The sequence below is a fragment of the Bufo gargarizans genome, chromosome 2 (assembly GCF_014858855.1).
Source record: "Bufo gargarizans isolate SCDJY-AF-19 chromosome 2, ASM1485885v1, whole genome shotgun sequence".
Lineage (NCBI taxonomy): Eukaryota > Metazoa > Chordata > Amphibia > Anura > Bufonidae > Bufo > Bufo gargarizans.
This window is the reverse complement of record NC_058081.1, coordinates 228,068,751-228,083,269: the sequence shown is the minus strand read 5'-3', so window position 1 is coordinate 228,083,269 and position 14,519 is coordinate 228,068,751. Positions and strand designations below refer to the sequence as shown.

At 40.2% G+C, this 14,519-nt stretch overlaps 1 protein-coding gene across 1 annotated transcript in view; it reads right to left on the bottom strand.

The window, feature by feature from the left end:
• The window catches only part of CDC123 (cell division cycle 123), a 92,429-nt gene that overhangs the window by 21,757 nt on the left and 56,153 nt on the right, over positions 1-14,519 (bottom strand). The window contains exons 8-9 of the mRNA XM_044280076.1: positions 11,998-12,073; positions 743-865 (exon numbers count right to left, since the gene is read on the bottom strand). Coding sequence (XP_044136011.1) covers positions 743-865; positions 11,998-12,073 — 199 coding nt within the window. The remainder of the gene's footprint in view (positions 1-742; positions 866-11,997; positions 12,074-14,519) is intronic.

Here is a 14,519-nt window from a genome sequence, read left to right as displayed (position 1 = left end):
AGAAAACCACACCATGCTCGTTTCCACAGACTGTAGTGATGCAAATGGTGACCCTATCCAAAATGAAGGGATACTACTTCTTATTATCTACAATAATGCAATAATCCTTATTGTAATTTACATGTCAGCAGATATCAGATTATGATATTTGTTAAAGTATTGGTAAGTCTTAGACTACTCTTTTTCACATTCCCTATTAGGGCTTATGAAAGTATTAGGCCTCGTTCACACTTCAGTGTTTGGTCAGTGATTTGTGAGCCAAAACCAGAAGTGGAGCCTCCACAGACATGAGGTAGAAGGGAAAGATCTGCTCCTGTTCTGTGTTTAGAGCGCACCTGGTTTTGGCTCACAAATCACTGATAGAAATCACTGAAGTGTGAACGAGGCCTTAGAGTATCTCTCCCTCCAAAGCAAGCATGCTCAACCTGCGGCCCTCCAGCTGTTGCAAAACTACAACTCCCAGCATGCCTGAACAGCCTACAGCAGGGCATTGTGGGAGTTGTAGTTTTACAACAGCTGGAGGGCCGCAGGTTGAGCATGTCTGCTCTAAAGGATCTGTCTAGTCCATGCATAATATAGACAGCCCAAATGCTTCATTTCTCCAGCAGTGTTGCTCAACGGCATATCGCTGGGGAACAACCATGTAAGTAGGCATTGCCCAAACTGCCCGATACCTTTAACAGTAACATTGGTGCAGCAAATCTTTTAAAACATATTTCAGCATTAGAAATCTCACACTTACAGTCCTCATCAAGAAACTTGTACTGGATGTTTTCTTTGAAAAATTCCTGTACTGATCTGCGGATGTCCTCTTTTTGCTTGCAGATGTGTTCATAATACTGTGTGTAATCTCTCTGAGATATACCTGAAATAAATATTACCAATACAATACTTACTGAGGAAGCAAAGTGCTTTGTTTTATCAGAGAAAGTAATTCATCGAGAACCAGTGTTCCCTTCATGTCACAGCCAGGGACAAGGACACCATTTCTATTATCTCACCCTTCTGGACCTCTGTAAGTGTGATGTGCAGCAGATAGGATATGGGCTTCACTACAGCCATACCTGAACTAAATGACTGTGGCATTAAGTTAAATGAGTTTTCCAGGACTTAACAGTCAGTAACTTATACAACTTTGCATAAAATCAATAGTACCGGAGACTATAGGCAAATTTGTAATACAGTTTATCATAGAAAAATGCCTCATTCTCCAGTTATCGGGCTCTCTTCTTGAGAGACCAAGATGGGCCCCCTTCTCCATAGACCTCTATAGGTAGCATGTAATCTGGTCCTTTAGTGAGATGACAGTCAGTCAGTCTCTAAGCCCACCTGCACATGGGTGAACGGACATAAGATCTGCATGAATGTCAGTGCGGATTTATGTGTGTTTCTGCAGCATATCCGCACCAAAAATCAGCAATATCCAACTGCAGATTTTACAATTTTCTGAATGAGAATCTGCACAGAAAAACCTGCACATATTCCGCAGCGTGTACCTGTGGCTTAAAGAAAGAAAATGTTGTTTTGGGGAAAAGTGCGTGATAAGTGCTGAAAGTTTCTTATACTCACCTGAACTACTGATACATACAGAAGCTGTTAAAAGTTTAGTAACCACTTCCTTAGGATAGATGATCAAAATCAGTTTGGGAAGGGGAGGGCTGACACCTGGAATGCTCATTATTCAGCTAATAGAAAGAGGCTCAAGCTATTAGCTGATTGATGAGCGTGCTGGGTGTAGAACCCCCCGGCAAGCTGATATTGCTGAACTCTCCCAAGGACAGGTCATCAATAATTAAAGGAGTTGTCTCACTTGCATTTATCATGTAGAGGAAGTTAATACACACAACTTACTAATGTATTGTTATTGTCCATATTGCCTCCTTTGCTGGCTGGATTTATTTTTCCATTACATTATACACTGCTCGTTTCAAGGGGTCACGACCACCCTGCAATCCAGAAGTGGCAAGCATGGTTGCACACTATGGAAAAAAGGACCGGCCTACAGGCACTCCCACAGTCCTGGTCACCTGAGAGGCCGGCACAGCCACCACATCTGGACTGCAGTGGTGGCCATAACCCCTGGATACGAGCAGTGTACAATGTAATGGAAAAATGAATCCAGCCAGCAAAGGAGGCAACATGGACAATCACCATACATTAGTAAGAGCCTTGTAATAACTTCCTCTACATGATAGATGCCACTTGCTGATAAAGGGGTTGTCCCACAAAAATATTCCACAGTTTTCAAACCAGCCACCTGGGGTTTGCCCTTTTTCTAATTTCTCTGTCTGGCTCACTGAGATGGAAGCACCAACTGCAGCAGAAAGGACACCCCCCCCAAGCTGACAGCCTGAAATATATCCAGCAGAGCAATTGGAGCAATCAAAGGGGAGATCTCTGGATGGATGCGAGGTACAGGGCTGGTTGTCATGTACTAGATTTACATTTTTTTATATTATTCATGGGATAACTATTTGAAGTTCCATAAAACCCATTTAAGATTCTATTCATGTTAGGGTTATATTGCTTTCACATCATTTTGTTAAAATTGCGACAAAGAATGCACTGTATGAATACACCCTAAAAGAGGGATAATGTGACCTAATTAAAACAAGGAAATTACATTTTTAGCAATGTAACACTATAACCTGAGTCTTTATTTAACACCATATGTTTTGGGTAATCAAAATATAATTATGGAAATGATGTATGCAGTTAGTGAGTCACATATAAAGCAAGATGTGAGAATACATTTAAAGATGAATATAAAGTGTTGAGGCTGGCTACAGGTCGTCTTATCAGCTGTCTTCAGTATGACTAAAATATTATTATTCATAGAACACACTCATCATATTTTTTTTGCACCTAAGCCAGGGAATTTTCATAGACACATGTCGAATGCACCACTGGAAAAACATTTCACAATGATATGCCTATTTAAACAATTTTGTCAGTAAAACTTTTGATACCGAACCTCTTTATGACCAGATTGTAAAGGGCCATTTGTAAAACTGTCCAGGAACAGGCCACAGAGTTTTTAAATGTGAAATATATCAGTATGTCACCCATCATAACTTACCCCTTGAATGCAGCAGAAAGCCCCCTGGTACCCAGATGATTTTTAGGCTATTCCTAAACATTTTAACAAACTGGACAGCTTTTTTTTTTTTTTTTTTTAAAGGGGGTGTCTGGAATTTTGATATTGATGGCCTATCCTCAGGACAGGTCGTCAATATCTGATCGGTGGGGATCCAACTCTCTGCAACCCTCTGATCAGCTGTTTAAGAGCACTCAACACTCCGGTGAGTGCTTCAGCCTCCTCACAGCCTGCCAAGCACAGCGCCGTCCATTGTATAGTGGCTATGCTTGGTAGTGCAGCTCTGGCTCTTTCACTTCAATGGGACTGGGCTTCATCTAATCCATGTGACTGATTAACATGACATTACTGGCAGTGAGTGCCATGGCCTCTTCAAACAGCTGAGCAGTGGCAGTGCGGGGAGCTGGATACCCACCGATCAGATATTGATGACCTATACTGAGGATAGGCCATCAATATTAAAATCTCAAACAACCCCTATAACTTTTGACTTTATTTTTAATCATTAAAAACCATTAGTTTCAGGCAGCTGTACATCTAAAAAGGAGTATAAATAATACACATGTATAATATAAAACAAAACAAATACACAGTAAAGGAGACAATAGGTGAGGGTAGAAGCTGCTCATCTGGCAGTGTAGTGGCAGCAGGGTAATGGTAGGTATGCTTTCCTGAAGAGGTGGGTTTTCAGGATGTTGGGGGGGCAGTAAAGTATAAGAGATGCTTGTGAGAAATATCGTAGATGACGGTGTGAGGAACAGACAAAAGGTCAGAAAAGAAGGAGGTCTTGTGAGGATCGGAGATTATGTGTGGGGATGGAGGAGACAAATTGGAGACAGCTTTGTATTTTGAACTGTATTTGCTGGGCAATGGGGAGCCAGTGAAGGCACTGGCAGAGGGGAGAGGTGAAATAACCAGGCAGCAGAGTTAGGCCCCTTTCACACAGGAGAGTTTTCCATGCAAGTGAAATGCGTGACGTGAACGAATTGCACCCGCACTGAATCCTGACCCATTCATTTCAATAGGGCCGTGTACATGAGCAATGTTTTTCACGCATCACTTGTGGGTTGCGTGAAAATCGCAGCATGTTCTATATTCTGCTTTTTTCACGCAACGCAGGCCCCAAGCAAGTGCGGATGCTATGCGATTTTCACGGATGGTTGCTAAGGAGATGATGTTATTAAATAGGGAAGCATTTAAACTAGGAAAGGAGGGCAAAAGAGTGATAATCCAGCAGTCTGACTGCCCCCCCGGAACAATGCCAGAAGAGGCCAGTAGCACAAAGGTTAAGAAATGACAAGCTCAGAGTCTTGTCTACAAATGCTCGCAGTCTAGGGAATAAGATCAATGAACTTGAGGCTATAATGGCATCTGAGAATATAGATGTAGTGGCTGTTACTGAGACGTGGTTCAAGGGGAGTAATGACTGGGATATATCAATACCAGGGTTCTCTCTATACAGGAAAGACAGAGAAGGCAAGAAGGGGGGAGGGGTGGCCCTGTATGTGAAAGAAAGCATAAAATCTAATTTGATACAAGTTAGCGAGAACAATTTAGAGTCAGTTTGGGTTACCTTGCAGCTTGATAATCATAAGGTAACTCGTGTAGGTGTGATATATAGACCACCTAGCCAAGTCAAAGAATTAGATGATCTACTAGTTGAGGAAATAGCTAAAATGACATTGAAGGGGGAAGTTATCATTATGGGAGACTTCAATCTTCCAGATGTAAACTGGAAAACCAAAATAGCTAGTTCTGCCAGGAGTACAGATATTCTAAATTCCCTACTGGGATCATCTCTACAGCAAGTAGATTTAGTATTCACAAATGGGAATTTGGTATCTGATATTACTGTAGGAGAACGCTTGGAATCTAGTGATCACCAGTCAGTGTGGTTTACTATAAGTACAGTGACTGAGTCACACCACACAAAAACAAAAGTTTTAGATTTTCGAAAAACTGACTTTTCTAAAATTAGATTAGTGGTATAAGAGTCCCTATCAGACTGGAACAGTTTCATTGGAGTCCAGGAGAAATGGGACTACTTAAAAGTGGCACTATTGAAGGCAACAGAAAATTGCATTAGGCTTGTCAGTAAAAGCAAAAAAAGGAAGAGACCACTGTGGTACTCAGCAGAAGTGGCCAAAATCATTAAAAACAAAAAGATAGCATTTAGGAATTATAAAAAAAAAAACAAAAAAAAAACGAGGATGACAGACAAATTTATAAGATTAGGCAGAGAGAGGCCAAACAAGTTATAAGAGCTTCTAAAGCACAGGCAGAAGAGAAATTAGCTCAGTCAGGGAAAAAAGGCGATAAGGCATTCTTCAGATACATAAATGAAAAAAAGGAAACTAAAACAAGGAATTACCAAATTAAAAACTAAAGAAGGAAGGTATATGGAAGAAGATAAAGAACTAGCTGACTGCCTCAATGATTACTTCTGTTCAGTTTTTACAAAGGAAAATGAAGGAGAAGGACCTCAGATAGGAAAGAAGACTAATTAATCTTTTCACGCATGTGTCTTTACAGAGGAAGAGGTTCTAAGTCAACTGTCAAATTAATACAAATAAGTCACAGGGGCCTGATGGGATACACCCAAAGCTATTAAAAGAGCTCAGCGGTGAACTAGCAAAACCATTAACAGATTTATTTAACCAATCACTGGCAACAGGAGTCGTCCCAGAAGATTGGAAATTAGCAAATGTTGTGCCCATTCACAAGAAAGGTAGTAGGGAGGAATCGGGCAACTATAGGCCAGTAAGCCTGACATCAATAGTGGGGAAATTAATGGAAGCCATACTTAAGGAGAGGATTGTGGACCATCTAAAATCCCATGGATTGAAAGATGAAAAACAGCATGGGTTTACTTTAGGGAGATCATGTCAAACTAATATTATAGATTTTTTTGATTGGGTGACTAAAATAATAGATGGAGGAGGTGCAGTAGACATCGCTTATCTAGACTTTAGTAAGGCTTTTGATACTGTCCCACATAGAAGGCTTATCAATAAAGTGCAGTCATTGGGCTTGGACTCCCATATTGTTGAATGGATTAGGCAGTGGCTGAGGGTCAGGCAACAGAGGGTTGTAGTCAATGGAGTATATTCAGACCAAGGTCTTGTTACCAGTGGGGTACCTCAGGGATCTGTTCTGGGACCCATATTGTTTAATATCTTTATCAGCGAAATTGCAGAAGGCCTCAATGGTAAGGTGTGTCTTTTTGCTGATGACACAAAGATTTGTAACAGGGTTGATGTTCCTGGAGGAATACACCAAATGAAAAAGGACTTAGGAAAAACTAGAGGAATGGTCAAAAATCTGGCAACTAAAATTTAATGTTGATAAGTGCAAGATAATGCACCTGAGACGCAAAAACCCAAGAGCAGAATATAAAATCAGTGAGACAGTCCTAACCTCAGTATCTGAGGAAAGGGATTTAGGGATCATTATTTCAGAAGACTTAAAGGTAGGCAAACAATGTCACAGAGCAGCAGGAAATGCTAGCAGAATGCTTGGGTGTATAGGAAGAGGCTTTACCAGTAGAAAGAGGGAGGTGCTCATGCCGCTCTACAGAGCACTAGTGAGACTTCATTTGGAGTATTGTGCTCAGTACTGGAGACCATATCTCCAGAAGGATATTGATACTTTGGAGAGAATTCAGAGAAGAGCTACTAAACTGGTACATGGATTGCAGGATAAAACTTACCAGGAAAGATTAAAGGACCTTAACATGTATAGCTTGGAAGAAAGACGAAACAGAGGGGATATGATAGAAACTTTTAAATACATAAAGGGAATCAACAAGGTAAAAGAGGAAAGAATATTTAAAAGAAGAAAAACTGCTACAAGAGGACATAGTTGTAAATTAGAGGGGCAAAGGTTTAAAAGTAATATCAGGTTCTGTAACGCTAACCTTGTATGTACCACTGCCTCAGACCTATTTCTGTGAACAGTTTATGACCTTTGTAGTGTGCATGTATACATAGTGGATATGTATGTGCGTTTTGCATTTGTACGCTTTAATAAAATAATGATTGAACCATAAAAGTAATATCAGGAAGTATTACTTTACTGAGAGAGTAGTGGATGCATGGAATAGCCTTCCTGCAGAAGTGGTAGCTGCAAATACAGTGGAGGAGTTTAAGCATGCATGGGATAGGCATAAGGCCATCCTTCATATAAGATAGGGCCAGGGGCTATCCATAGTATTTAGTATATTGGGCAGACTAGATGGGCCAAATGGTTTTTATCTGCCGACACATTCTATGTTTCTATGGATGAGGTCCATTCACTTTATTATTTTCCATTATAACATGGTTATAATGGAAAATAATAGCATTCCTAATACAGAATGCTTACTAAAATGGTGAGCGCGATGACATAAGCGCAGGTCCGTCTGCAGGTCCTGCAAGAAGAAGAAAGAAGACGATAACGGCTGCACGGTCAAGTGGATGTGGTGAGTAATTTTAATAAAAAATTTTTTAACTTCAAGGGACATTTTACTTAGCATTCTGTATTAAGAATGATATTATTTTCCCTTATAACCATGTTATAATGGAAAATAATAAAATCTACAGAATACCTAACCCAAACCCAAACTTCAGTAAAGAAGTCAGAGTTCGGGTCTGGGTACCACATTCAGTTTTTTTTCACACGCGTGCAAAACTCATTAAAACGCTTACACTTGCACGGAAAAAACTGAACAACTCAAAGCAATTGCAGACAAAACTGACTGAAATTGCGTGCGCACTAGTGCGGGTTTCCTGCAACGCATCTGGACCAAGGAGGGGTGCGAGAGTGCTAGATGGGAGGCCACAGAGGAAGGAGAATGTTGCATTAGTCCAGGCAGGAGATGATGAGGGCAAGCACTAGCATTTCCGTTGACTCAGGGTTCAGGAAGAAGCAGATAAAATAAATTTTTATAAGCTGGAGGTGACAGAAGGTAGTAAGGATTTAGATGTGTGACTTCAAAGAAAGGGGAAAAAATAAAATAAAATGTGAGAAAGTGAAGCTGTTAACTTGATTGCTCTGGTGGGGTGCTGAGTGGCATGGTGAAAAGATGGTGAATTCTGTTTTCTCCATGTTGAGTTTTAATAAATGGATGAAGAAGTAAGAAGATATAGCTGATAGACACGCCGGTATTCTGGTTAGAAAGGAAGTGACATCTGGGCCAGAGGGGTAAATTTAGGTGTCATCTGCAAAGAGATGGAACTGAATGCTGTGGGACACAACTTTATTGTGTAATTTGTAAGAAAAAATACATTTAGGTTGATTTGAATTTCACTACAAAACAATTAAAGCGTTAGGAAACACAAATCATTTAATAAAAATAATTTATTTTACTTTTATAATGTGCATTTGCCATCACTGGCCTTTTTAACTTTCATTAACCATTTACAGAGCTATTTAAAGGGGTTGCTTGTGGTAAAAGATGAAAGTGTGATTACACTCTACCGCTGCAAGTAAACACTGAAGAGGATACCACATTTGCAAGTGTGCAGCCCCCGTCAAACTGCAGATTGGCAGGGGTGCCAGGAGATGGCACCCACAGATCTGAGGACCGGTCATCAATATCTGTTGCCCAAACAACCTCTAACTTCTTTTAATCATTATACTGTACTTGTTGAAATGAAGTTTCACCTTTCAGGAGCAATTCTTTGTATGTTAAGCAATTGCTGATGCTATTCACTTTTGATGTTTTTCCTATATCTAATACAATTACAGTACCAGTCCTCCCTGGGTACAGTTAGCAGAATATAGGTTCTGTTTCTGTTTGGGCATGCAAAGAGATCAACAGTCTAAAAAAAGCAAGAATCTTGTTAATGAAATGATAAGATGGTAACTATAGTTTGCTGATGGTGCGGATACAGCAGGCATGGGCACATGCAATTCCCCTGTTGTGCTCACCCCTATTAAATAACCTGTAACGTTTGTATTGCCATATAACAGATTTTATTATAATGTAATACTGGAATATAAAAGTGGAGGTTCACTAATCAGCGAATGGTATGTGTCACTGGTTGAGCCTTGCTGCAACCCCGAGAGGGCTGCTTCTTCAGGGAGTGAACCCAGAATTTTTATTTCTCCTCCTCTTCTTAGATTTTTGGCAGTTACTGTGATTGTCTCGTGTGGTGGGAGTTAGTTGCAGACTTGCGATTGATCAACACTTATGAGTAAACAATCATTGTCATGTCAATACTTTACCCTCATATGTCTGAACTGTTGTGGACACTGTAAACATGATGTGCGTTGTTTATGGACAAAACTCAATAAAAAAAAAAAAAAAGGCAGCTCCGGGCATTGCTAAGCAAGAAAAGACCTTCACCAAGAATACATTAAAGGGAACCTGTCACCGGGATTTTGTGTATAGAGCTGAGCACATGGGTTGCTAGATGGCCACTAGCACATCCGCAATACCCAGTCCCCATAGCTCTGTGTGCTTTTATTGTGTCAAAAAAACGATTTGATACATATGCAAATTAACCTGAGATGAGTCCTGTCTCTGACTCCTCTCACGTACAGGACTCATCTCAGGTTAATTTGCATATGTATCAAATAGTTTTTTTGACACAATAAAAGCACAGAGAGCTATGGGGACTGGGGACTGCTGATGTGCTAGTGGCCATCTAGCAACCCATGTCCTCAGCTCTATACCTAAAATCCAGTGACAGGTTCCCTTTAAAGAAGCATTTTGTGCAGCTGGTGATTTGTTTGATTATTTACCGAACAGAGACAATATCATGTCTAGGATTAAAGAGCTTCCCGATTCAGCAAGAACTGTTGAGCGCGGCATCACTGCTCTGGCAAATAACATCAGAAAACATCAAGCGACTGGTCTGAAAGACTGCATAGTGTTTATTGTTGCGCTGGATGAAAGCACGGACATTAACGATTTGCCTCGTTGGGCAACTGTGGCCAGATTTTCTGATTCTGTTGGAGCACAAGAGGAGCTGTGCTGTTTGAAACCAATCTATGGCATCACAAAAGGTCATGACTTGCCTAAAACCTTTGCTGAACATTTTGAATGCATATGCGTTGATGTTAGAATAATCTTTGAAATCACTACTCATGGTGCCCCCGTAAAGGTGGGAAAACAAGAGGGATAATGCCAGAATAATTGAGGACAAAATTGGGCACCAGTGCATTATACACCAGGAAAATCTCTGTGCAAAGATGTCAAATTCTGATCTTAAGGGTATGGCAACATGGCAATATGTGTGACCACCAGGATAAAGATGATCCCATAGAAATTAATGAGATTGTTGGGCTAGTCAAAAAAAAAAAATCCAGATGTGTAATGGCCAGAACAGGAGATCAGTGGTGATCCCATAGAAATGAATGCGATCGCTGCGGGAGTCACAAAAAAAAAAAAAATCCAGTATTAAGACTAACGTAGAGATAAAAATAATTTCTGTGGGATCACCGCTACTTTGCTATCCTGACCACAACACATATTGTGCGACCAGTGTCCCCATACCCCAATACTTTGCTCGTAAGACTTGTAAAAATTTGGATTTTCTGCAAGCTCACTCTGCCTTGACTCATAGGTAATTCCAAGCACTGCTTGAAGAACTGGAATGTCCATACAAAGGCATCCTGCTTCATTCCAACGTCAGGTGGCTAAGGAAATGTGCTGGAGAGTTCTGCGACCTGCATTGATGCAATCAGAGCCTTTCTTCTTGAGAAGGACCAGCATTAGGTTACATGCACACGACCGTATGTGTTTTGCGGTCAGCAAAAAAAAACGGATGACGTTCTGTATGGCATCAGTTTTTTTTGCAGGATCCATTGTAATAATGCCTATCCTTGTCCGCAAACTAGAAAAAAATAGGACATGCACTATTTTTTTTTGCGGAGCAACGGAACGGACATACTGATGCGGACAGCACACAGATAGGACACAGAAATAAAATACGGTCATGTGCATGTAGCCTTACCCAGAGATGGAGGATTTCACATGGCTTGAAAAACTTAGGTTTCTGATAGACATTACATGACACTTGAATGAACTCAATGTCTGTATGCAAGGAGCTGGACAGACGGTCATAGGACTGTTTGAATATTGAAAGCCATTCATGTCTAAACTTTATGTGGAGGACACAAAAAAGGGGGCATTTCACCATTTCAAATACTTGAGAGCTTTCCTCTCATGATTCAGTCAACATAGCTAACGTTTCCATGTACATGAATAAGCTTGAGTCTGAATTTTCCAGGAGATTTCAAGGATATGGACCAATGTTGTTTTTTTCTCATATGTTCAGATAAGTTTAATTTAAAATACATGGACCTGTTAGTTTTTGAATGGATGGGCATGTCAGCCAGTTTCATAGGTACAAATCCGCTGACAGATGCCCTCTAAACGGACTACCTGGTTTATGTCACATACAGTTTGTGCTATGTGACTTTTCTGTATTGTAGGAAAGTTAGACCACTCTCAGGCCTGTGTCCAGCTATAAGTCACCTTGTATGAACCACACCTGGATCTTCTTTGCAAAGAAAGTCAGGGACACTGGTCACACTGAATGGTAAGTTATATTGATTATTATTATTATTTGGTTTATGTCACATACAGTTGTGGGTCAATATTTGTTAAAAAATAAAATAAAATCTGATTACACCTTTCATTTTTTTTAGCTACTTTGTAAATTAAAATTGGAATCGGATTGGTTGCTATGGGCAACTAAGCCAATTCTACTTTGCACCATTTTTGATAAATCTCCCCCTTGGTGTTATATGATTTTCCTGTATTGCACAGTGCTTCAGCTTCGATTATTATTATTTTTTTTTTTAATTGGCTTACTGTGTGGAAAAGGTTACCGACCTCTGCTCTACGTTAACAAGACATTTCATAATTTGTCTTGCCTGCACACAAGCACCTTACATAGGGTTGTACTTACCTATTAGTTTGTTTTCTTTAACAAAGCATCTGAACTCTGCACCTGGAATGAGCTCACACCACTTTCTGAGAACAAGCTAAAGACAATGAAAGAAAAAACCATGAAAACAATAGTACAGCTAGAAGTAATGTAAACCTGTGTACTGCTAGATTTCTATGTTGGTGCTGTAGATATATATATACATATACATATACATATACATACACACACACATTCATACAGGTCCTTCTAAAAAAATTTGCATATTGTGATAAAGTTCATTATTTTCTGTAATGTACTGATAAACATTAGACTTTCATATATTTTAGATTCATTACACACCAACTGAAGTAGTTCAAGCCTTTTATTGTTTTAATATTGATGATTTTGGCATACAGCTCATGAAAACCCAAAATTCCTATCTAAAAAAATTAGCATATCATGAAAAGGTTCTCTAAACAAGCTATTAACCTAATCATCTGAATCAACTAATTAACTCTAAACACCTGCAAAAGATTCCTGAGGCTTTTAAAAACTCCCAGCCTGGTTCATTACTCAAAACCGCAATCATGGGTAAGACTGCCGACCTGACTGCTGTCCAGAAGGCCATCATTGACACCCTCAAGCAAGAGTGTAAGACACAGAAAGAAATTTCTGAACGAATAGGCTGTTCCCAGAGTGCTGTATCAAGGCACCTCAGTGGGAAGTCTGTGGGAAGGAAAAAGGTGTGGCAGAAAACGCTGCACAACGAGAAGAGGTGACCGGACCCTGAGGAAGATTGTGGAGAAGGACCGATTCCAGACCTTGGGGTACCTGCGGAAGCAGTGGACTGAGTCTGGAGTAGAAACATCCAGAGCCACCGTGTACAGGCGTGTGCAGGAAATGGGCTACAGGTGCCGCATTCCCCAGGTCAAGCCACTTTTGAACCAGAAACAGCGGCAGAAGCGCCTGACCTGGGCTACAGCGAAGCAGCACTGGACTGTTGCATGTCATTCGGAAATCAAGGTGCCAGAGTCTGGATGAAGACTGGGGAGAGGGAAATGCCAAAATGCCTGAAGTCCAGTGTCAAGTACCCACAGTCAGTGATGGTCTGGGGGGCCATGTCAGCTGCTGGTGTTGGTCCACTGTGTTTTATCAAGGGCAGGGTCAATGCAGCTAGCTATCAGGAGATTTTGGAGCACTTCATGCTTCCATCTGCTGAAAAGCTTTATGGAGATGAAGATTTCATTTTTCAGCACGACCTGGCACCTGCTCACAGTGCCAACACCACTGGTAAATGGTTTACTGACCATGGTATTACTGTGCTCAATTGGCCTGCCAGCTCTCCTGACCTGAACCCCATAGAGAATCTGTGGGATATTGGGAAGAGAAAGTTGAGAGACGCAAGACCCAACACTCTGGATGAGCTTAAGGCCGCTATCGAAGCCTCCTAGGCCTCCATAACACCTCAGCAGTGCCACAGGCTGATGGCCTCCATGCCACGCCGCATTGAAGCAGTCATTTCTGCAAAAGGATTCCCGACCAAGTATTGAGTGCATAACTGAACATAATTATTTGAAGGTTGACTTTTTTTTGTATTAAAAACACTTTTCTTTTATTGGTCGGATGAAATATGCTAATTTTTTTAGATAGGAATTTGGGTTTTCATGAGCTGTATGCCAAAATCATCAATATTAAAACAATAAAAGGCTTGAACTACTTCAGTTGGTGTGTAATGAATCTAAAATATATGAAAGTCTAATGTTTATCAGTACATTACAGAAAATAATGAACTCTCTCCTGGTGCTGTCATTGGACGTAGGGATAAAGTCCTGTCAACAAGATTTTATTTTCCATCCTGCATAATGTAAACCTGACGGATCCGTTATCTTAGCCCATAGACTTCTATTATGACGGATATTATAATGGAAAGCAATAACTGAATTCATAATGTTGATGTTAACCCACCCTAAGGTGTTCACTTCACATGGGCACGTTTTAAAACATTTGAAGATTCTGAAACTCTACTATATAAAGATAAATTCCCCTCACTAAATAGCAGTGTAAATATAAAATAAAAATAGTTATTGCTAAAGTTCAAAAATCTGTACAGAAACCCTTAAATCTACTTCTACTCGATATAATTGTCACTTAGACTCATGCTGTACTTGTCATACAATTTCACAGTGTGAAACTCAAAAAGGACTTAGAAATGGAAGTGGCCTGTTAGTCCACAGCACTGATTGCATGTCTGTGGGAAGTAAATATATGCACGATGCTTAATGTGAAAGCCGTATCGGTTCACTGCAACTTCCAAGAAGGCAATTTTCATCTTTAAAAAAAATATATTACTGAAGTAATTACTAAAATTCCCTAGTTTATCCCTTAAATACTGGCAATGCCAACATGAGCAAATTACATTTGGATAAATCAGAATTACATTATCTAAAGAACAGAAAAAACGTAAAGAAAGAAAACACATTCACGTCTTCATATGCCAACATGCTTCTGATACAACTGGATCAAGCTTAACAGAATACATCTGCACAATCACGTTAAGCCCC